The sequence below is a fragment of the Nuphar pumila genome, chromosome 7 (assembly GCF_984573655.1).
Source record: "Nuphar pumila chromosome 7, dmNupPumi1.hap1.1, whole genome shotgun sequence".
NCBI classification, from domain to species: Eukaryota; Viridiplantae; Streptophyta; class Magnoliopsida; order Nymphaeales; family Nymphaeaceae; genus Nuphar; species Nuphar pumila.
In genome coordinates this window covers 109,582,578-109,608,751 of record NC_143255.1, presented here as the reverse complement: position 1 = coordinate 109,608,751, position 26,174 = coordinate 109,582,578, and the positions used below count along the sequence as shown (strand labels likewise).

At 37.3% G+C, this 26,174-nt stretch overlaps 1 protein-coding gene and 1 non-coding gene across 2 annotated transcripts in view; both read right to left on the bottom strand.

The window, feature by feature from the left end:
* The window catches only part of LOC149832882 (DNA primase), a 100,544-nt gene that overhangs the window by 59,376 nt on the left and 14,994 nt on the right, over positions 1-26,174 (bottom strand). Inside the window, exon 7 of the mRNA XM_090013328.1 lies at positions 2,034-2,116. Within this exon, the coding sequence (XP_089869454.1) occupies positions 2,034-2,116 (83 nt within the window). The remainder of the gene's footprint in view (positions 1-2,033; positions 2,117-26,174) is intronic.
* LOC149832883 (small nucleolar RNA SNORD36) lies at positions 21,139-21,223 on the bottom strand. Its single transcript, XR_016433430.1, has one exon. It is a non-coding gene; the product is annotated as a small nucleolar RNA SNORD36 (small nucleolar RNA).

Below are 26,174 nucleotides of genomic sequence, written 5' to 3'. Positions count from 1 at the left end.
AAAAAATTATTAGTGATAACAAAAAAATCTGAATCTAAATTATGTTCAGAACCTAGGCTATAAAATGTATTTATAGACAGGCAAATGCAAGGTTGTCAAACTAGTAAGTGGAAGCGAGAAATGGTACAGGAAGCGGAAGCGAGAAGTGAGGAACCAATTTGAAAATGAAATGTGAATAAAAAAGAAAGTGACATGGGAATCAAAATGAGAAACAAATGGGGAGCGAATAAAAATTGACGATTCTTGAGTTTAATGATTTCAGTGTAAGAATTAATTTTTTGTCAAAATCTAAGGATGATGGTTACCAATTTAGAGAAAGCGCGTGGGAAGTGAGTGGGAAGCATGAGAAAAAGCACATGAAAAACTTGAAAAGCGATAGAGAATAGACGAAGTGTGTGGGAAGCATAGAAGAAGCATGGGAGAATTGAGATTCCCTTCATGTTTTGGAAGCGAGAAGTATCACACTTTCGAATCAAGCTTCTGGGAAGCGCGCTTCTTGCTATCTAACAAGCTGCTGGTAACTCTGGGCAAATGGGTGCTATCAAGAACAAGCATCTGACTCAACAAACAGAGAGAGAGAGATTTGCAATAAAAAATATTGATGAAGTTAAAATCGAAAAGATATCTTACACATGAAAATAAACTTTTAAGTGATGACTATGCAATTGTAAATGAAAATCAGGAACAAGAAAATGGAAGTAATTACTAAACACAAGAACAAGAACAAAATGAAATAGCAATTACATAAAAACCATAAGAAAAGGCTACAAAAGCATGCCAATCATGGGGAGCGTGCTGGAGGGGTTTGAGTGTAGAGAGCGCCACTAAATCATTCCTACAAAGTTTGTTTCTATCATGCCATAAATTATTATGACAATACAATGATTAAAAATGCATTTCAACATTTAAAATTTCGTAATTGCACTGTGTAGACATGCTTTTAAATAGTTAGAGATACAAGCATAAGGTTGACCTATAACAAAAAGAAAATATCAACAAGAAGACCATCCAACTAATGAAACTTGTCGCTTTTCCTTGCATAGAAGTTTCAAAACATGTCAATCCTAGTGTACAATTATCCATTAACGAGTAGTTAGCACAGTCATTTATATGTTCTACTTGATGACAGTATTGCATCAAACACTTTTTTTCTTACAAAAGAAATATGTGCATATCTGGGAACAAGGTTATCCACTTTGAGTCATGAGTGACAGGCTGAAACCTTCACACCAGATAGTCACGGACAAACACCAATGACATGGTATCTTGTTGGCTATATGCAGATGCTAGGAAATAGAACATTTTCAAAATGCAAGAGTATTTATGAGACATTAGTTTAGTAATGCAGCCATTTCTTGCCTTTTAGTTTTATAAATATCAGACAAATTCAGCTTATTGAGCAAAGTGATTCAAACAGAACTTGATATGTGATAGATAGCCATGCAAGAACAAGGACACTTTACTGATATTACCCTAATGACAGACATTAACATGATTTATATCGAAAAATGCATGCTTAAAATTATTCATAAATCAAATGCTTATACAGTATGTTTCACCATGTTAAATTAAACCCAAACCTCGAAACTTTCAACAACTAATGACCTAACATTTTCTTGATAGGTGAAAGGCGAAAGTCCAAAACCTTCTTTTACTTATTTCACTTGTAACTTATGGCAATGCCTCTTCACCAAGGGAGTATCTACCATTGGTTGCACTTTTCGAGTTCAGCAGGGTGTTTGATTAGTTCCATAGCCTACATAGACTAGACAAGGCTAGTTTAGTGACACACGGAGATGGACCAAAGAAAAGCTGATAAGGGCAGGAAAGTCATTAGTGAAGAAAGTCAGGTTTGAGTGCCTAAGCAGAGAGAGATGCAGCGCCATAGATAAGGAAAAGCTTTGAAAGAGCCTGCCTATTTTTTTATTGACCGACATTATAGTAATGGCTCTCCCAAAAAGCTTATGAATGTTCCTTTCTGCACAACATGAAGGAACAAAACTTTATTCATCATTAGCATATCCAAAACTCACCTCAGCCACAAATGCTCCAACATGAGAGTTGTCTTTAAAGGCAACATCAGGTATACGAATAATTAAATGGCGTGAAAATTTTTCTGAAAGAAGATCAAGCAAAACAATTTTAGGACATGCAATAGATCCTCATAATAATTACACAAAAAAATAAAAAATAAACGCTCAAATCCTATAACCATTCCAAAAAACACATAAGAAACTATGTCGAAGCTACAACAAACAAATATTCGGAAAACGATTAAAAGTATCATAAGTAATAACATCTGCAGAAAAAAAAGGTTCTAGGATTTTTTGCAATGCAGTTGCAAAGCAATTAGCACACCTAAAGACTGGATAGTATGGAGTTATTCCCATGGTCTAGCTTTGTAAGGTCTTTAATACAAGAAATGTTGTAAATGTATATATACATACATACATATAGTAATTGGAACATGCAACATGAAATACGCAAAATGGGTCTAAATGGCTTTTCCAGTGTTCCTTAATTATGACCCTATAGATGCACTCGGCATGGCCAATTTGCTAGGAATTGACACGTGAATCATGTTTTTTTATGAAAAAATTAATTTTCTAGGCCTAAAAAATTTATGAAGATTTTAGCCATTGATTTTCAATTCCTATAAAAGCCTTCCCACCTGTCGGAATCATGATCCAAGAGCCAACCCCTATGAAATCAAGCACGTAGATCACATCTGATGGTCAAGAGTTAAAAACACACACAAACCCCATTTTGCATTTTTTTTGCATTTTTCATTTTTAAGTTACCATCACTATATATATATATATATATACAATGATTGGTGGTTTGTGCAGCACATAAGAAATAATTCTCAAGCGACATTACTAATAAATTTTCCTTATTCTGGATCGAGTGATGTAAGAGAAGCAAGATGATGAGAAGGATTACATGGCCTTTGAAAGATAAGCTCCAAAACTCTGATCATAGGGATGTCCTTTCATAATATTATTAAATATGTTTCAGTTTGGAAATCACTATTTTATCCTTATTACAAATGTATATAAATAAGTGTATACAACATATATGAATAATGTGAAACAATTACAGAAATACCACCATGGCATATTGGATGGCGTAGAGTTTATATATATATATATATATATATATGGAAGTGTTACAATGGACAACCGTTTGTGCATATGTGCATTTTAATAACACACACATTTGATTCTTGAACACTATATGTCCCTCAAAAGAGCTTGTTCGTAATTTCTTTGTTGGGCTTTTTGTTATTTGCTTAAAGAATTACTTTTTAACATAAACAGCTAATGACTGATCTACCCCTTCTATAACCTTTCCCTAACCTCTTCTCTCCTACATTCGATGGTTACCCACCCATGTCCAGTGTAATGAAACAAGGAGTCTTCACACACCTCACTCAAGAGGCACAAATCACACCCACAAATCGTCAAAAGCACAAAAACCACTAAGGGCTTATGAAGAACTCAATCACAAAGTGCACATGCACAAGTCCACTATGAGATAATCCAAAAAGCACTAAGGCTTACACAAGCACAAGAGTGCATACAATATCAAAACAGAGACAACACTTAAAAATAATGAATTTATTCATCAAGGAGCTTCCAAGAAGCTTACAAATACAAGGGGCCTTAAGCACTTATTTATAGAAAAGAAGAGGCCAAGAGGAAGCCTCCAAATAGACGTTGGGAGGCTCCCAATGGTCATATTTGTTACCATTGGGAGTACTCCCAACGACTATAAGAAGAGATTTTACAAGAATGCCCTAACATAATGAGATAAAATACAAAAAATTAAAAAAAGAATAAAGAAAACCTATTTTCTAAAATGTAAAAAATAACCAAAATGCCCCTAGTGGGCAACCTAAATTACATTATTAATTATAGTTATATATACATATATCTTAAATATATATATATATATGAAATTATACATATAACTTAACAGTCCAGAAACCCATCCAAAAGTCACCAGAATACTGACCAGCGTGTTATCTTTCAGTGTCCAACCTCATTCAACATCTCCAATAGTATTACTCTCTCTCTCTCTCTCTCTCTCTCTCTCTCTCTCTCTCTCTCTCTCTCTCTCTCTCTCTCTCAGGAAAGAACATGGATTTTGATGCTCCAAATCAAGGCTTTGCAATTGATTTTGGGGTTCATTTCCTAGTAATTTCTCTTTCTTTTTTCTCACAATTTGGGTTCTTGTTTTGCTTCACTTTTCTCTAGGTTCAATGGTGGAGCATTGAGATGTTATGATTAGGGTTGACATGTTGCTGATACAATGAGATGAAGCTTTAGTGACTGATTTTATCCCTCATTCAGAGTCACACATCTCACATGGAGCATGATTGTCAGTATCACTCTTTTTCATATGCATTCGGCATTTTAGGATTGCTGATTCACTTTAAATTTCAGATGATGGTTAGTAGATAGCAAGGAACAACATTGGTCAATAGCTATTCTTTTAGAAACTTTCAGCTGACAATGTAGTTTTTGAGGGATTTTTTTTCTGGTTTTACTTTGTATTATTGTGATGATTTTTGGTATGTTGGGGAACTCTGTAAACATTTTGCTATTGTCCTTGTAAACTGGTTGGGGTCTGCCTAACCCCAGCTTGCCAATCAATAAATAAAAAAACATTTTGCTATTGTTATGATTTGTTCTTGGAGGCAACTGCTATTTGTGGCTGTTGTGAATTAATGAATGCTTTATTTTTTCTTTTTCCTATCAAATAAAAAGAATAATATATAAGCACCCACCCACTATTAGCACTAAATAAAATCCCTCAATATCGGCATCTACATTTAGATCTTCTGATGCTGCAACCAACAATCTTTCAAGTCAGAACTTTAGACCTAGGTTTATTTCCAGCTATGTCACATGGGTGCGGGTGCGGGTGCGGGTGCGACACGGGTGCGGCACAATTTTAAAATTTTTGGACACGGGGACTCGGCAAAATATATATATATATATATATATATATATATATATATATATATATATATATAATTTATTTTATTTTTAAAATGCCACAGCTGACAGCACAGTCTGTGTGTCTGTGCACAGTCACAGACTGTGACTGTGACTGTGCACAGTCACAGGCACAGCACTGTGCACAGTCACAGTTACGCAGCACAGTCACAGTCTGCACTGTGCCTTTTTTAATATATATTTTTTTAAATAAAAAGTATAAAAAATTAGTTTTTTAGGGACATTTTTGGACTCGGTCAAAGTTGACCGAGTCCAAAATGTGGACGGACTCGGCCTGGACTCGTTGACCGAGTCCGACTCGGCGTTGACCAAGTCCGGGCCGAGTTCGAAGCCGCACCCGAGTCCGCACCAGTGTCGGGGCGTGTCGACTCGGGTGCGGCACCTCCTTAGCCGAGTCCGTGTGACATAGAATTCCAGTTGTTTTCAAGGAGAGAGAGTATTTGAGATGCTGAATGAAGCAACACACTGGCAGGTACCACAGCAGATAATATTCTGGCTTTCCGATAGGTTTCCAGACATGGGTGGGCAACCATCGAATGAAAGGGAAGAGAGGTTAGTGAAACAGTAGGGTTTTAAAGAAAGGACAGATCGAATGAAAGGGGAGAAGAGGTTAGGGAAAGGGTATAGAAAGGGTAGTTCAGTCATTATCTGTTTATGTTAAAAAGTAATTCTTTAAGCAAATGACAAAAAAGCCCAACAAAGAAATTACAAACAAGCCATTTTGAGGGACATATAGCATCCAAGAATCAAATGTGCATGTTATTAAAATGCACAAACGGTTGTGCATTGTAACACTTCCCATATATATATCACTTCGCATTCTTGATGTCCTTGAGTCCACCACCACAGCTTAGTGACATCAACATGGTACTGGCTCATGCTGATGGTATATCTATAACTTTACAACATCCAATATGCCATGGTCATATTTCTGTAATTGTTTCACATTAATCATATATGCTGCATACACTTGTTTATATAAATTTGTAATAAGGGAAAATAGTTAAAGGTCATGTAATCCTTTAATAATATTATGAAAGGACATTCCTGTGGTCAGAGATTTAGGGCCTAAGTCACAGGGACTCGGCAAAACAGGTGCCGCAACCGCGTCGACGCGACGCGGGTGCGCGTGCGGCACTGGGTGCGGTCAACGCACCCAAGGTCATTTTCGTCCACTTTTCGGCGTTAAAAAAAAAATCCACGATGAAAAGGAGGATTAGGGCAAATTTTTTTTTGCCCTAATCTCTCCTCTCCTCTCCCGCTCAGCTCGAGCTCTCTCCTACCGATGCCACCTCCTCTCCTTTCGCAGGTACGTACCCTCTCTCGCTCTCTTCTTGTGTCGGCAAGGAAGGGGCCGAGCCCCCCCTGCGCCCTCTCGCTCTCTTGTTGGGTCGGCAGGGGAGCAGTCGAGCCCCCCCTCTCACTCTCTTGTTGGGTCGGCAAGGGAGGGGCCGAGCCCCCCCTCTCACTCTCTTGTTGGGTCGGTAGGGGAGGGGGTGAGCCCCCCTGCTCCTTCTGTTTTCGTCAGGGGAGGGGCTGAGCCCCTCCTTGTTTTTTGGCAGGGGAGGGGTCGAGCCCCTCCCCCCTCTCGCTCTCTTATTGGGTCGGCAGGGGAGGGGTTGAGCCCCCCCTGCTCCCTCTGTTTTTGGCAGGGGAGGGGGTTGAGCCCCCGTCCCTGCTCCCTCTTATTTCAGGGGAGGGGCTGAGTCCCTCCTTGTTTTTGACAGGGGAGGGGCAGATCCCCCCTGCTTGCTCCTGATTTTATACTTCATCAGGATGTACTTTGGTATGTAATTTAGTTCTTTTCTGCTTTACTTATTTGATTGATATTTAGGTTGATTTATGTAATTGCTTTACTTATTTGATTGATATTTAGGTTGATATATTGCATGAATGATGATTGATGAATGATATTATGACAATGTTAATTGTTAAATGCTAACTGTTAAAACTTCAAAATTATATATATATATATATATATATATAATTTTTTTACATTTTTGCCCCTACCGCACCCCCGCACCCGCACCCATGTGACATAGTTTGGGGCCTATCTTCCAAATAGCATGTAATGTAATCCTTCTCTCCTCATCTCTCCCTGCTCCCCCGTCACTCTACCCAGAATAGGGAAAATCCATTTGCAATGATGCTCGAGAATTATTTCTTAGAGTGCTGCACAAAAGAACAAATAATCACTGTATTACAATAGGCTGTGACAAACAAGTAGCAAAAAAGTGGTTCATCAAAGAAAAAATTCCATAACAGTACTGATTTATCAGGCACCCAAAATTTTGAAATTTTCAATGTTTTTTTTAATATTCTGTGTGGAAAAATGCTCAAAGTTTTGATGATTGAAACTCATGCCTAGCACATTTATGTGACATGTACATGGCAACTATATTGAAAAAATGGCCTTCATGCCAAGTAAAAGCAGCTGAGATTTCCCCTTCCATGTAGACAAAATGGGAACCACCATAAAAAAATGGCCTTCATGCCAAGTAGAAGATGTTGAGAGTTCCACTTCATTATCCCATTGTTCCATGACTATATATTCTCTGCATTCTAGCAAGTTGAATAGGTAGCATCTACTAAAGGACCCAATCCTCCTTGGAGATAATAAATCATGGCGTGTAATATCCCTTATTTTCACACTTAGTTAAATTTGATTTTTTATCGAAAATTTGGCTAAGTCTGGGAGAAAAATCATTTGAGGCTCAATTTTTAGACTGATGTCTTTGAGTCCGGGCTTGGCCCAGATTCCATCGACAAGGTCGTAACGAGCCAATTGAAGCGAGATAAAGAGTTTTATTTTCGACCTTTAAATTCAAGCAAAATTTGAGTGAAATTCAGAATTCAATATTTGTGTAATATGTCATTGGATGCGTCTCAAAATTTTGAGCGCAACGATATTTTACTTTTCTAAATTCGAGTTCCGGTTGGCCCGAAAATCGCAGTTTTTCAAAAATTGAGCAGTTTGTCAAAACGGATCCGAAGTTGGATAGGGTTGGATCCAATGCGTATGATCCGAATTATTATGGATTTGGATCTTATTTAAGACCTACTTTAATCTAGATTTAATCCAGATCTTGATCCATTTTTGTTTTGGGTATGGGTTTCGATTTTGGATCTAGATCCAAATCCAAATCCAATGCCCAACGTTTTTACAAGCTTTAAATTCAGTTAGGGGATTTAAATTGGAGTTAATTAAGTATAAAAAGTCTTCCTAGTCAATTTGACTATTTTTGGAAGCTTTTAAACAATTAATAAATATAAAACATTTAATTATTTAATTTTTATTAATTCCGAGTTTGTAATTAGGGCTCATTAGGGCTTCCTAAGATGGGTCCTCATACTTACCTAAAAAGAGCTAAGAGGGTTTAAGAAGGACTTTCAAAAAAAAATTGGAAAGTTTTAGAAAAGTCAAAAAAAATTAAGTTTGGAAATTTTGAAAAAAGAAGGAAGGTGGGAGAGGGTCCCAAGGGGGAAACCCTCCCTCTCCAGCCTATCTAACGAGGGCTGGAGAATGGGTGGCGTCACCCCCTATCCCTCACTTTATAAAAAAAAATAAAGAAAAGGGGAAAGGAGAAAGAGAAAGAAAGAAAGAGGGAGAAAGAGAGAGAGAAAAGAGAGGGAGGAAGGAGAAGAAAGAAAAGAGAATGAGAAAAGAAGAAGAAGGGTTCACCTTCTTCTCCGATCGTCCGACGCATTTTCACCTCAACTTTTACAACAACAACTACACCTTCATCCGGAAACAATTGGGGTCAGCGATATCAACCAACAAAGAAAATCATTCTGGGTCTTCCACATGAAAAATTCTCCTCCAATCATTTTTATCCAATGCCATATCCTTGGTGAGGTTCAAAGCATTCATATCCTTACCTATCATTTCCATCCAAGTCTTCCTAGGCCTACCCCGACCTTTTTTAACTAATATATTTTCCCATTTCTCCATCCTTCTAACTGGAGCATCATTAGGCCTTCGCCGAATATGTCCAAACCACCGTAAACGATTCTCTCTCATCTTATTTTCAATGGGTGCAACGCCTACCTTCTTACGTATCTCCTCGTTCCGAATCTTATCTTTTAATGTATTTCCACACATCCATCTAAGCATACGCATCTCAGCTACACTCATTTTTTGAATATGATGTCTCTTGGCAGCCCAACATTCTGTACCATATAGTAAAACGGGCCTAATAGTCGTCCTATAAAACTTTTCCTTCAACCGCAATGGCATTCTACGATCGCACAACACTCCAGTTGCACTTTTCCATTTCATCCACCCAACCTTTATCCCATGATTTACATCTCCATCAATTTCTCCATACATTTGAATGATAGATCCAAAATATTTGAAACAATCATCCACCGGTATTTCTTGCTCAACAAGCTTCACTACACTCCCATCACTACTTTGTTGCTTACTAAACCGACATTCCATGTATTCTGTCTTACTCTTACTCAACTTAAAACCTCTTGCTTCCAATGTTTGTCTCCATAATTCTAACTTAGCATTAACCTCAGTTCTAGACTCATCGATCAAAACAATATCATCAGCAAACAACATACACCACGGCACATTTTCTTGAATTGATCTCGTAAGCTTATCCATCACAATAGCAAATAGGAAAGGGCTTAGAGCATATCCTTGATGTAACCCAACCGTTATAGGAAAATTGGTTGTCACCCCTCCACAAGTGCAGATATTGGTTATTACTCCTTCATACATATCCTTAATTATACTAATGTACTTGAGAGAAACACCTTTCTTCATTATTGTCCACCAGAGAACGTCCCTAGGTACTCTATCGTATGCTTTCTCCAAATCAATAAAAACCATACGCAAATCTTTGTTCCTCTCTCTATTTCTCTCAAAAAGTTGTCTAAGAAGATTGTATAGCTTCCATAGTTGATCTTCCAAGCATAAAACCAAATTGATTCTCCGATATCATGACAACCTTCCTCAACCTAGACTCAATCACCCTCTCCCAAAGTTTCATAGTATGACTCATGAGTTTTATACCACGATAGTTTGTGCAATCTTGTATATCATCCTTATTCTTATATAGAGGCACCAAAGTACTCTTCCTCCACTCATTAGGCATCTTATTTGTCCGCCAAATCTTGTTAAAAAGATTTGTCAACCATTCTAAACCTTTCTCTCTGAAGCATTTCCAAGCCTCGATAGGTATACCATATGGGCCAACTGCCCTTCTTGATTTCATTTTCTTCAAAGTCTCTGAAATTTCTTTCTTTTGAATCTTGCGCATGAAGTCACGATTCATCTCATGAAAATGAATGGACAAGTCTCCAAGATCTTGAGCATGACTTTAATTAAATAGCTTATCAAAATAATATTTTCATCTCTCTTTAATCTCCTCATCTTTGACTAAAACCCTTTGCATTTCATCTTTGATACATCTAACCATACCCATATTCATCGATTTCCTATCTCTTATCTTTGCAAGCCTATAAATATCCTTATCGCCTTCTTTGGTATCCACCTTGTCATAAACCTCCTTATATACCTTATCCCTCACGTTCCGAACTACTTTTTTAGCTTCCTTCTTTGCTATCATATACTTCTCCAAATTCTCATTATCACGACTCTTAGATTTCTATAACACTCTCTTTTAACCTTAATAGCTAATTTGACATCCTCGTTCCACCACGATGTATCCTTACCTAGCGGTGCACCGCCTTTAGACTCACCCAATACCTCCTTAGCCACCTTTCTCATGCCACCCGCTATCTTATTCCACATTGATTCTGAATCCTCCTCAATACACCAATCAGCTTCCTTAACTACCTACTCTACAAACATTCCTTGTTTAGCTCCTTTCAGTGCCCACCACTTAATTCTAGGATTTATTATATATTTATCCATTTTGCGGCATTGTCTAATTCTGAGATCTAAAATTAAGATTCTATGTTGTGTAGCTACACTTTCTCCCGGTATAACCTTACAATCGATGCAACAACCCCTATCTCTCCTTTTAAGTAGGAAAAAATCTATCTGACTCGTATTAACCCCACTTTTAAATGTTACTAGGTGAGAGTCCCTCTTCCTAAACCAAGTCTTTGCTAAGATCATATCATAGGACAAACCAAAATCTAAAATCATTTCTCCACTTTCGTTTCTTTCTCCTATACCATAGCCTCCATGGATACTATCAAATACATCCCTACTAATGCCTACATGCCCATTAAGGTCACCGCCGATGAAAAGCCTTTCTCCATAAGATATCCCTTGCACTACTTCATCTAAATCTTCCCAAAATTGACGCTTAATGGAATCATCTAAACCTATTTGAGGTGCATAAACACTAATAATATTAATAATATCTGAACCTAATACTAATTTAATGAGTAAAATCCTATCACCCTTCCTACGTACCTCAACTACATTATCTATAAACTCACGACTCATAACAATCCCTACTCCATTCCTATTCCTATTTATTCCTGTATACCAAATTTTATATCCCCAAGGTTCTATCACTTTTCTTTCTCACCTACCCATTTGGTCTCCTGTAGACATAAAATATCAATATTTCTCCTACACATAACATCTACTAACTCTACCAACTTACCAGTTAAAGATCCTATGTTCCAAGTGGCTAACCTAATTTTATGGTCTTGGACTAACTTCTTTACCCCCACCCGTCCAACAAAGTGAGGGAACCCTTGCCTATTTGACACCACACCCGGGCGACGACCTAGCAACCCTTGCCCATTTATCACTGCCTTCGGGCCTATAAAGTACAACGCGTCGCTCAGTAGGGAATGCCCCAACGAAATTCTCATATTGGTTCATATTCATAAGGTATGACTAAGTTTTTATGTTGGCTATCACATGCCTACCGCAACCCTCCTTTATCCGGGCTTGGGACCGGCAGTGTATAACTAAACAGTTATACACAGGCGGAGTTTTTCACCTCAACTTTTGCGTTTCAAAAAAAGAGAGAAACACAAGGTACGGGTTCCTCTCTTGATTTCGAATGAGAAAAAGAGTACGGATTCGCTTTCCATGGAATATTTTAATGAAATCCAGTGAGAAAAGTGTGAATGTTGATATCCATCTTAAGACCCATAGTCGACGCTAAAGTTTTTTTTTATTCTATAAGAAAAAAATTATTTAAAAACTGTATATGTGTGTATTCTGTTAAATTATGTATATATAAATATATATATACATATACTTATATATATATATATATATATATATATACATTAGTATATATATATAAGTATATATACGTATATATGTATATATACATAATTATTTTTTCTTTTTCTGTTTTGTATAAACCAAAAACCCGATAGGGGTATTTTGGTAAATCCCAAATGTACTTTTTTATTTTTCACTTTTTTCTCTTTTTCCCTTTTTTCCTTTTTCTTTTTTATTTCTTCTTTTTACTTTTTGGGATCATAAAGGGGCCCCACCCATCTAGTCATATTTATGACCGTTGGGGCTCCCAACGACTAGAAGGGAGCCCCCTTTATGGATCCTCTTTAGTGCTTCCCTCCTCTATTTAAAGAGGAGGTTCCCCCTTGTAAATGTATGGGTTTTTACACCCTTCTCTTCCTTTCTTCAATAAATCCAACTTATGACTTTAAGTCATTTCCTATATTTGTGAGTTTTGTGTGTGCACATTTGGTATTTGTGTTCTTGGCTCTTGTAGTCACTCTTAAGGAGTGACTTTTGCTCTATTGGTGCTTCCGCCTCTTTTCATTACATGGTATCAAAGCTCGGTTGGTGATTGGGCTTCTCTTTTTTTGACATCTTGGAAAGCGTGCCTCTCAAAGTTTTGAAGAAAGGAAGTATATTTAGTGCCGATGGAACGTGACTCTAAAGTGGAGCTCTCTTTCAAGCTAAATGGGTCCAACTATCTCATGTGGGCCTCCGCTATGGAAAATCATCTAAGAGGTAAGAAACTTTGGGGTTTTGTTATGGGGACTACTCCCGAACCCTCTCTTATTCTTACCAAAATTGAAAATGAAGTTGAAAAGGCTTTAGATGGCGATGAGCGCATCAAAGCCATTAATGAACATCAATCCAAAATCGAGGATTGGGAAAGCAACCATGCCAAAATCTTGGCATGGTTTATGAACAACGTAGATCTTAAAAATTGTGCCAATATTGCCAAGTTTAGAAGAGCCAATGAGGCTTGGTTTTTTCTTAAGGGTATGTATACCCAAAAGGATCTTGCTCGGCAATTCTTTTGCCAAGAAAAAATTCGTTCCACCAAACAAATGGATATGAGTGTCCGGGACTATTTTAGCTCTTTAACTCCTCTTTGGGATGAGCTTGTCCTTCTTGAGCCCAAATGGGTTGCTCCACAAGACATTGAACTTAGAAGGGAACAAATTGAAAAGGAGCATTTTTTTCAATTCCTTCATGGGCTTCGCCCGGAATTCGAACAAGTGAGGGCATCTCTTCTCCATAGAAGCAAAGCCCTACCTATTGAAGATGCTCTTGCCGAGGTATGTCAAGAAGAAACTCGACTTGGCTTGAGCATTAGGAATGATGAAGTTTTGGCCGTTAATAGGCCCGGTTCTAATGTTAAAGCATATAGGCCTCCCCACTTTAACAAAAATATCAATGGGCCTAGAAAAGGGATCATATGCCACTATTGTAATGAACCGGGACACATTAGACCGGTTTGTCCTAAGCTTAAAGGAAAGGTTGCCGCGGTTGGAGAAAATTCTCCAAAGAAGGAAGAAAGTACCAAAGAAGGAGATATCAAAGAAACTCTTAATCATATCTCCGAAGTTCTCCAACACCTTCTCAAGTCTTCTCCTTCAACATCCGGAGCCGCCATCGCCTACTCTTCATCACCTCTAGGTATGTGGATACTAGACTCTGGTGCTTCTTTCCATATGACATCTCATAAAAACTCCCTTTCCAATGTTTTTTCCGAACCTATGTCCTCCTATGTCTCAACGGCCGATGGAACATCCTTAAAAATTGAAAGTATTGGAACACTTGACTTCAAAAATTCTCAAAATTTCTTTGTTCCTAAAGTAAGAGTTGTTCCAAAAATTAATTTAAATCTTTTTTCCGTTTCCCAAATCACCGACCATGGATGTCAAGTCTCTTTCTCACCTAAAGATTGCATCGTGCAGGATCTCCAGTCAGGGAAGCTGATTGGGCAAGGCCATAGAAGGGGTGATCTCTATTTTATGGACTTTTTGACGCTTCCATCTAAGTCATCTTGCAATCTTGTTAAAGATAAAAGTATTGGAATTTGGCATGAGAGACTTGGTCATCCAAATTTTGTAAAAATGTTTCTTTTCCCTTTTTTGAACAATACTTGTAAAGACAATCACATGACTTGTAAAGATTGCATTTTTTGGGAAATCTAAAGCTATTCCGTTTCCTCAAAGAAGTTATTTTGCCACTCGGCCATTTGAACTTGTTCATTCCGATGTGTGGGGACCTTCCCCTATTTTATCTAAAGGAGGCTTTTCGTATTATGTGGTATTTATTGATGACTTCACTAGATTTACATGGATATACTTCTTAAGTCGCAAATCTGATGTCTTCTCGTTCTTTAAAGAATTTCATGCTATGGTTAAAAATCAATTTTTGGGAAATCTATCTATTCTTAGGTCCGATTCGGGAGGTGAATATATGTCTAATGATTTTCAAACTTACTTAAAAGAAAATGGAATTTGTCATCAACGTTCTTGTCCCAACACTCCGCAACAAAATGGTCTTGCGGAAAGAAAGCATAGGCACATAATAGAAACTACAAGAACATTATTGATTTCAAAAAATATCCCAAAATCCTTTTGGGCCGAAGCGGTTCTAACTTCAACATATCTCATCAATAGAATCCCTTCATCCTCTTTGAAAAATCTTTCTCCATTTGAAAAACTTTACAATATGTCTCCCGATTATAAAAGATTAAGAATTTTTGGATGTAAATGCTTTGTTTTAACTCGCAAAAATGATAAACTTTCTCCTAGAGCTATTGAATGTATTTTTTTGGGATATGGCGAAAAACAAAAAGGATATCGATGTTTTGACATCCTTAATAATAAACTTTATATCTCAAAAGATGTCACATTCCTCGAAGAAGAAAGTGGTTTTTCGCATCAACCAAATGAAAATATTGACTATTCCTTTTTATTTGACTTGTTACCTCAAGAAAACATCATAGATGATCATATTGATCTTAATGAACCTCTTGAAGATCTTGTTGAAAATCCAAATAATGATCAAAACTTAGAAGAGAATGCTTCAAGACAAATACAAGTCTACTCTAGAAGGAATGAAAGAAATCCTCCATGTGCCCTTGAAAGATTTTCTCAAAATGAGTCGATAGAAGAAACCTCTCAAAGAAGATCAAATCGCATTCCTAAGATTCCAAATAGATTTGTTTCTTATGACTCTTTTCCCCTAATTATCGAGCATGTCTTCTTGCTCTTCACTCATTTTATGAACCATCACATTACAATGATGCTAAACAATATGATCATTGGAATGAAGCTATGGAGCTTGAACTTAATGCCCTTAAAAAGGCACAAACTTGGGAAGTCATTGATCCTCCCAATGGCAAGAAACCCATTGGATGTAGATGGGTGTTTAAAGTAAAAACTAAGAGTGATGGTTCATTAGAAAGATATAAGGCTAGGTTGGTAGCCAAAGGTTATGCCCAAGAGTATGTGGTAGACTATGATGAAACTTTTGCCCCGGTTGCTCGAATGACTAGTGTTCGAGCCCTTATTGCTATAGCTTCTGTCAAAAAATGGCTCATCTTTCAACTTGATGTTAAAAATGCTTTCTTGAATGGTAATTTAAATGAAGAAGTTTATATGGAACCACCTCCAGGTATGAATTTAAATGGAAAAGTTTTAAAATTAAAAAAGTCTTTATATGGACTTAAGCAAGCTCTTAAAGCTTGGTATGACAGGTTTAGTACTGTATTAATCAATTTAGGTTTTTCCTCTTGTTATACTGACACTGCTCTTTTTGTCAAAAGAACAGGTGACTCCATTATTATGCTTCTACTGTATGATGTTAAGTCTATATTAAAAGATACTTTTGATATGTCTGACCTTGGTTATTTGAGATATTTTTTAGGAATTGAAGTGGCCTATTCAGCACGAGGGTACATCTTATCTCAAATGAAGTTAGCTGCGGAAATTTGTACCAAGTCAGGAATATCTGATGAAAAGAAAGTGGAGACCCCTGAAGTTATCAATGCGAAACTAAGACTTGAAGATGGTGTTCCTCTTGAAGATCCAACTCCTTACCGCCAATTGATTGGATCCCTCACCTATCTATCCATCACACGTCCAGATATAGCTCATGCGGTTCATGCAGCGAGCCAATTTTCGCACGCCCCTACTACGGTCCATATGGCGGCCATAATGAGAATTGTGCGATATATCAAAAATACCATCTCCAAGGGACTCTTCTTATCCTCTTCTTCATCTCTTGAATTAACTGCTTTTACTGATGCTGACTGGGGAGGAAATCCCAATGATCGGATCTCAATTACGGGTCTTTGCATTTTTTTAGGTGAATTTCTCATCTCGTGGAGATGCAAGAAGCAGCAGAAGGTCTCCTTATCATCTACTGAAGCTGAATATCGAGCTATGGCAATGACAACTATGGAGATTGTGTGGCTCAGAAGTCTTCTTCGTGACATGGGCGTCAACATTTTCACTCCCACCAAGCTCTGTTGTGATAACAAGAGTGCGATATACATTGCCAGCAATCACACTTTTCATGAGCGGACCAAGCATATCGAAATGGATTGTCATTATGTTCGAGACGAATATCTCAAAGGAACCATCACATTGCCATATGTCACTTCAGAGTATCAACTAGCTGACTTCTTCACCAAGGCGCTCCCAACTCCACGATTCATGTTTCTTCTTGGCAAACTTTCGGTCTTCTCCCCGTAAAGTTTGAGGGGGCGTGTTAAATTATGTATATATAAATATATATATACATATACTTATATATATATATATATACATTAGTATATATATATAAGTATATATACGTATATATGTATATATACATAATTATTTTTTCTTTTTCTGTTTTGTATAAACCAAAAACCCGATAGGGGTATTTTGGTAAATCCCAAATGTACTTTTTTATTTTTCACTTTTTTCTCTTTTTCCCTTTTTTTCCTTTTTCTTTTTTATTTCTTCTTTTTACTTTTTGGGATCATAAAGGGGCCCCACCCATCTAGTCGTTGGGCCCCAACAGTCATATTTATGACCGTTGGGGCTCCCAACGACTAGAAGGGAGCCCCCTTTATGGATCCTCTTTAGTGCTTCCCTCCTCTATTTAAAGAGGAGGTTCCCCCTTGTAAATGTATGGGTTTTTACACCCTTCTCTTCCTTTCTTCAATAAATCCAACTTATGACTTTAAGTCATTTCCTATATTTGTGAGTTTTGTGTGTGCACATTTGGTATTTGTGTTCTTGGCTCTTGTAGTCACTCTTAAGGAGTGACTTTTGCTCTATTGGTGCTTCCGCCTCTTTTCATTACATATTCATATATGCATTTTCACATATATGTACACATATACATGTCTAAACACCTTAGTGTGCTATTGATCCATGGAACTGGACAGATCTGCCATGTGTTTAACGTGAGCAGATCTGGTCCAGATCTTGGGTGTGTGGTCTTGAAAAGAAACGAAAAAAAAAATTCTCTAGTGACATCATAGTGTCCAGCTTCGATCAGCAGAATCTGACAATTTAGGGTCCAGATTCGATCAACAAAATCTGACATTATAGTGTCCAGATCCGATCAGCAGAATCTGACATTATAGTGTCCAGATTCAATCAGCAGAATATGCCGTCATACTGTCCAGATTCTTTATCATCTTCATGAACCATTATTTTCTTCCTGCAAGCAAACCACACTGAGCATGTGGTCAGTCCAAGTTAAAAGGTCTTTATGTTTTTTTTTATTTGGACCAATTTCATGTTTGACCCATCCCTTTACTGATCAGAGTAACAGATGTCTCTCTTGTGAGGACACGGAAGTTGAGGTGTCAACCTTTTCCTCTCATAGAATATGATCCTTTGATAGTTGAGTTGAAGGAACCAGTATTTTATTTTGATTTGAATTTTTTTAGCTTGACTCCTTCACGATATTAAAAAATCATATTAGCTTGAATACTATCCAAATTTTAGGTAAATTATTCATTTCTTAGATTTCTACTGTCACCAAACCAACAATTAACTGATTTTATCATATTTGATTGATATTAACAACTACTTACAGAATTTAAACCAATTGTGACGTAGCTTGAGGGTGAGCTCTCCAATGATCAGAAATTGGCTACAAAAGAATTAATTTGAACTAGTAGCTCACAGACTGGATAGCATTTTATGATTTAGAACTGCTATTGCAAGTTTTATGTGTATTTTGAATGTTAGTATCACATAAATATCAGGTTACCGTTTTACTTTTGACAATCACACTTAGACAAACATTTTCTACACTTGAAAGATTTTTGTTTCTACGAAATTCTCACTCTGAGGATCAATGGTTTAGAGATTCAGACAATGGTAAGCCAGAATTAGAACTATGTGGATTTTGAAGTATTCTTTTGGTGTGCATGTGCTATCACAGAAATGGAAGCCAAGAACTCATTGATGCGCTGTAAAGTGCAAGGCTCTACAAGCTGGCTGGCATCCAGCCGAGCTCTACTCGGCTGACTGCCAGGCCTTGGCAGCAGTCAACACAGGCCCCGACAGGGCCTGTGCACGGGCTGTCAGGCCTGCATTCGCCTGACAGTCCCGTAGACCGCCCGAGAGGGGTCCTGCTAGGCCTGCACAGGACCAATCTGTGTGCAGGGTGCCCTGACCACTCCCAGCCAAGTAGGCTCGGCTGGGGCTGCACTCAGTCCAATATATATATATATATATATATATATATATATATATATATATATATATATATATATATATATATATATATATATATATATATATATATATATATATTCCTCAGTTATGCATTTCCACATTTGTAATTAAATTAAATTTGGCTTTGTACATGAGAAAAAAAAGTATTTTCACATGTATTCAAAAAGAAGAAAATATGAATTGGCATGGATACGTGTATGAAATGAAAGAATGCACTTGACATAGTTGCATATGAATTAAGTAAATACATATGTGCACTTAGAACATGTGATTTATAGTTTTTGCATATGGTGCATCGATGATACAAGGGGATCATCGCAGGCCTGGAGAGCCATGACCACTAGATGCTCCATATTTACTGTTAGATGCATCGTAAAAAATCACATTTATTTGTATTGCATTGTATTACATTGTTCTATGTGTTTTCACGGGCAAGAGACCCGTGATGGCTCTCGCAAGGGTAGATGCGAGTTGTTGTCTTTGTTTGCATACTGAATTTGCAAATCAAAGAAATGGGATAATAATAATCTAATAAAAATAAAAGAACAGTGTAATGTACTTTCTAAGATGTCTCGACAAGAGTACGGGACACTTGGAGTTTCGGTTTTGGGAGACCACGAAGATAAAAAACTCTGTATGCATTATTTAATTACCCCTGAACCCGATATTGAGGTTCTTTCTCCTGACCACAGTTTTAGGGAGAGTCCGTCACTTTTCCTGGGGTGGTGTGTAAACACAGTTGTGGTTTTAGTATACCAAAAAAAGTGGCACTTTAGATGGGTAGTCTCTGGTGTCCCCGACATTAGATTTGTGGTCTAATATTCAAAAGGTTGTTTCGGTCGAGAGCTAAGTTTGAAATCTAGTAATAAAATACAAATTGTGTTAAAACTAACCTAGGAACCTAACTTGACCTCGAAAAAAATTTACCCGTTTGGTGTATCTACGGCCAACGGAAATTAAAAAGAGAAACTTAAATTGTATGCATTTAATAAGGACATGCATATGAAAAAAAAGTTTTAATAAGAGATAATAATTTACTCATGCATTGCACTGAAACCATGCATATTCCTGTTATGCATTAGTGAAAAGATAACATTAGTTCTGTATTAGTGTCTTGAATCTGGCGGATCCAGTCACTTGTATGTCTAATTTCCATACGTCACCTATAAGGTGGATATGTTGTAATTTTTATTATTGTTCAAGGGTAACTTTGTACCCTAATAAGTCTTGTAAGCTCTTTTTATATTCAATGAGAATGGACGCCCAGGGTGAAAGGGTTCCCTCTCTATTTCGTGCAGCCTCTTATCATCACTTTCTTTATTCCCTCTTCTACATATAAAAGATTGGAGATCTGCAAATCTAACATGGTATCAGAGCACGTTAGATCTGGGCGTGGACATGATTTCCAGAAGGCATGATTGAAGTCTCCCTATTTTCCAAATCGAAGATTGTACTTTCGCAGCCTGGTATGATCTACACGAACTTCCTTTCAAATCGTGTAGCCATTCTTTCTACCTCGTTCTTCTACCCCTTTCAAATCGTGTAGCCATTCTTTCTACCTCGTTCTTCTACCCCTTTCAGATCGTTACCTAAATTCACCTATTTTTCTTTCTCCCTCGTTCTTCTACCCCTTTCAGATCGTCTCCTAAATTTTTGTTTTCAGACTGTCGTAGATTTCAGGCTACCGCAGATCTGAAACTGTAAATTCAGACCTGTCTATTTTTTATCTACTTTCTACCTTTGCATCAAATCTTCAAATATGAACCTGTCATTCCCTAAACTTGTTATTTCTGTTTTTTCCCTTTTATTTTTCTCACTGAATATTGTCTTTATTCTCATGGACTTCCCAACTGCGCAATCCAATCTCTCTGCGAGCTTCCTTAACCAACTTGTGTCTGAAAAACTGCATACTTCGAATTTTTTGATTTGGAAAAGACAAATAATCCCTTTTATAAGGAGTCAGGGTCTCCTCAGTCATCTCGATAGATCCATGCCAGCCCCTCCAGAATTTGTATCTCGTGAAGATACAGATGACAAAGGGGCAACATCTACCATTCTTATCAAGAATCCAGAATATCTCAATTGGGAAAAACGAGACCAGCTGCTTGTGGCCTATATCACTTCGACTCTATCGCAGGAGGTTCTCCTTGCCATTCCTGATGATTGCACAGCCACACAGCTATGGGACAGATTGGTTCGCACATATTCTCAGATTTCAGAAGCTCGAGTTGTATTCCTCAAGCATGAGTTTCAGATGATGAGGAAGGAATCTTCGACCGTCATGGAATTTTTGAATAAAATGAAAAGCATTGCTGATCAGTTAGATGTCATTGGATGCCCCGTTAGCGATAAGGACATGGTTCAACAGATTTTGAGTGGATTGGGGGCTGATTACCATATTCTCACGACTTCATTGCTGTGTTTACCTGAATTACCAAAGTTGGAAGACTTGCGCGCTAAGTTGTTACAGTATAAGATGTCATTAAAAGGTTTGCCAGAGGTGTTAAAATGTAAAACTGTACATATATGTATATATAATAATATTATATTATTATATATATATAAATACATTTTTAATTTCTTTCTTTTCTGTATTTTTTTTCCTTTATTTTTATTTTGACTTTATGTCATCTAGTTCAGTTTGAACTAGAATGATTGTTGCTAGTCAAGTCCTGTCCAGACTTGACTAGCAATAGAGCTGTTGGACTGACACAGTCCAACAGCTCTTAATAGAGCTGTTGGACTGACATGGACTGACACATTCCAACAGCTCTATTGAGTCCTCTTTCAGCTGTGTATATAAAGGGGTGCAGCCCCTCTTGTATTTTACTCCAATGCTTCTTAAGCAATTGGTTTTTCATATCAATAAAGAATACATTTTTATTTTTATTTTGTTTCCAGTTATACCCTTTTTAAGGGTTATGCTTTAGTGTCATTCTTGACACTTGCTCTTGTTAATCAAAGCTCGTGTTTCGAAGATCCCCATTTCATTTTATGGTATCAGAGCCGCGGAAGTACTAAATCTTGAGGAAAAGCTGCCTCGGTTTCCGTGCCCGTTTGCAAAAGTGTTCGCCACTTGAAGAGAAGTGTTTTATCACTTCATTGGAGAAGATTTCACATCTTGTTGTATTGTTTTTTTTTTTTTCTTTCTCATTTTCCTTCTTGTTTCTCTTCTATCCCTATTCTTTCTCTCCTTGTAATCGATGGATGACAATGATAAAGTCACCATCATGCCTATGAAACTAAGCGATACGAACTATGTAACATGGGCTTCAATCATGAAGCACCATATATGGGGAAAAGGCTTATGGGGGATTGTGGATGGTTCCGATTCGGAACCTAAGCTATCTCTTACTAAAAAGGAGGGAGATAAAGACGTTCCTCTATCGGAAGAAGAGAAAATCAAGGCTATTGCCTCATACGAGAAGAAATGGAAAGAATGGAGAATATCTCATGCGAAGATAATGTCATGGCTTATCAATAGCGTTGACATTAAAAAATGCTCAAGTCTTGCCAAATTTGATCATGCCGATAAGGCATGGGAATACCTTAAGAATATGTATTCCCTTAAAGATATTGCACACGTGTGCAACCTCCAAGAAAAAGTTCGAATGATGACACAAGGAGACAAAACTATTCGTGAATATTACAATGGGTTGTCCGAACTTTGGGAAGAACTTTCCCTTTTAGAACCAAAGTGGCATTGTGCCGAAGACATCGAGCTTCGTCAGAAACAACTCGATGTTCAACATTTTTACCAGTTTATCACTGGATTAAGGCCGGAATTTGAAACCACTAAATCGGCCCTACTTCACCGGGGAAAAATTCCTTCTATTGTTGAAATTATTGAAGAGTTAACAATGGAAGAAAATCGTCTCCGGAAAGGTTCTTTAAAAATTGAAGATGATTCCGTTTTAGCCGTGTCTAGACCAGGGAATCATGTTCGATCATATAGGCCTCCTCACTTTAACCGACAAAATGGTGACTATGATAAGAAGAAAGTTATTTGTCATCACTGTCATGAACCGGGACACTACAGGCCACAATGTCCCAAACTTAAGGAGCTGAGAGAAAAAAGAGCTGCAATTGCTAGATCGGAGCCTAAAGATCAGGATGCACCAGTTTCCCTGGCCCAACTAATGGAGATCCTTCAGCCTCTCATCAAAGGTGCCTCTTCCTCATCTGAAGCTTCAACAGGCGCAGCAGCCTCATCTTTTTCTGATTTAGGTAAAATTTCTTGGCTTCTTGACTCTGGTGCATCTTTTCATATGACCCCAAATAATCAAAGTCTATCCAAATGTGTTAAAAATAAAACAAGTGTGTCAAAGGTCTTTACTGCTGATGGGACTTCTCTTGAAATAGAAGGAATAGGAGATTTTGAAAAAATTTATAAAACAAAAAAAATTTTTATTCCAGAAATTAGACATGTTCCCAAATTAAATTTAAATCTTTTATCTGTATCTCAAATTTCTGATTATGGGTGTAATATTTCTTTTTCTTCTCATGGTTGTTGGGTACAGGATCGCCAGTCAGGCAAGCTGATTGGGGAAGGCCATAGAGAAGGAGGACTCTATTACATGGATTTTTTGGAAATGCCGAAGAAAGCTTTTTGTTATAATATTCAAAAAATAGAGTTGGAACTGTGGCATAAGAGACTTGGTCACCCACATATAGCCAAAATCCAACATTTTCCAAATCTAGGGAAATTTTGTAACTCTGAATCATTTGATTGTAAAGATTGTATTCTCGGCAAAATGAAAAGATTACCATTTCAGAACAGAACCTTTTTCTCTTCAAGACCACTTGAATTAATACACTCGGATGTTTGGGGTCCTGCACCAGTAATTTCTAAAGGAGGATTTGTTTACTATGTTATTTTTGTCGATGATTTCTCCCGACATACGTGGATGTACTTTCTCAAACATAAGTCTGAAGTATTTTCATACTTTCAAACTTTTCATAATATGGTTAAAAACAAATTTCAAAATGATATTACTATTTTTCGCACAGATTCGGGGGAAGAGTTTTTATCCACAGATTTTCAAAATTATCTTAAATTGCATGGCATCACACATCAAAGATCTTGTCCTTATACACCTCAACAAAATGGACTGGCAGAACGAAAACATCGCCATATTATAGAAACCACTAGAACTTTATTAATAGCAAATCAAGTCCCTAAAGACTTTTGGGCAGAAGCTGCCTTAACTGTCACCTATCTCATTAATAGGATGCCATCTTCTTCGTTACAAAATATCACTCCCATTGAAAAACTTATGAACATTTCTCCAGACTACTCTAGATTAAGAATATTTGGGTGCAAATGTTTCATATTTACTGACAAAAATGATAAACTTTCCCCTCGTGCGATTCCCTGTGCCTTTTTAGGATATGCTGAAAACCAGAAAGGTTATAGATGTTTTGACTTCAAAAATAATAAACTATATGTGTCTAGAAATGTTTCCTTTCTTGAAAAGGAGAGCTTCTTTGATTTTAGAAAATTAAAAGACGTCACTGAGTACTCCCTTTTGCTAGATCTAACATCAACATCTGATGAATATGACCTTGATTGTAACTTTGATGATGATCCAAGAATTATTGATCTTAATGTTGAAAATGAAGAAGTTCATAGAGATACTAGTATTCAATATTCCAGGCGACAAGAGTTTAATACTCCATGTGCACTTGAGAAATATTCTAACATTCCAACTAGACAATCATCCCGAATCTCGAGGCCTCCAGAAAAGTTTGTATCATACGAGTCTTTCTCACCCACATATAGGGCAGTTATTGCATTAATTCACTCATATGAAGAACCATCCACATATTTTCAAGCAAAAAATGATATCAAATGGATAGAAGCCATGAAAGCTGAATTAGATGCACTTGAAAAGGCTTCTACATGGAATATTCAAGATCTTCCTCCAGGGAAGAAAACTATAGGATGTCGATGGGTTTATAAAATTAAAACCAAGAGTGATGGTACTCTTGAAAGATATAAAGCCCGTTTAGTAGCTAAAGGTTATGCCCAAGAATATGGGATTGATTATGAAGAAACCTTTGCTCCGGTGGCTCGTATGACTACTGTCCGAACCTTAATTGCCTTAGCTTCTATCAAAAAATGGTCTATTTTTCAAATGGATGTCAAAAATGCTTTTTTAAATGGAAAGCTAGTTGAAGAAGTATATATGGAACCCCCTCCTGGTCTAAGTATTCCTAAGGGTAAAGTCCTTCGCTTAGAAAAAGCTCTTTATGGACTTAAACAAGCACCAAAAGCTTGGTATGATAGGTTTAGTCGTGTTAAGATTGATATTGATTTTCAATTCTGTTTAACTGACACTGCTTTGTTTATTAAGAATTCTGATGCAGGGATCATTGTGCTTCTTCTCTATGTGGATGATATGATCATCACCGGAAGCGATAAACAGGGAGTTGAAACAATCAAAACACTTCTTAAATCTCATTTTGAAATGACTGATTTGGGCTTGTTGAGATATTTTTTAGGCATTGAAGTTGCTTATTCTCCTAGAGGATATTTATTATCTCAGACTAAATTTGCTTTTGATATTGTTTTCAGGTCTGGTATTACTGATGATAAGAAAGTTGACACTCCAGAAGTTGTTAATGTTAAAATGAAGATTGATGATGGAGAACTTCTTGCAGACCCTACTCCTTACAGACAGCTTGTCGGGGCACTTTCCTATCTATCCATTACCAGACCAGATATAGCACATGTTGTTCATACAGCAAGTCAATTTCAACATGCTCCTACTTCTGTTCATATGGGAGCAGTCATGCGTATTATCAGATACATCAAGTCCTCTCTTTCACGAGGACTTTTCTTATCTTCCTCCTCTTCTCTTGATTTAATTGCATATACTGATGCTGATTGGGGAGGTGATCCCAATAACAGACACTCAACCACTGGCTTTTGTGTCTTTTTAGGGGAATCATTAATCTCGTGGAGGTGTAAAAAGCAACAGAAGGTATCTCTCTCATCCACCGAAGCTGAATACAGAGCCATGGCAACCACGACCATGGAAGTAGTTTGGCTCCGACGACTGCTTGCTGACATGGGAGTTGAAGCAACAAAGGCTTCACAAATGTGTTGTGACAACAAAAGTGCGATCTACATTGCCAGTAACAGAACATTCCACGAACGCACCAAACACATCGAAATGGATTGTCACTACGTCAGAGAGGAATATTTACACGGGATAATTGATCTGCCATATGTCA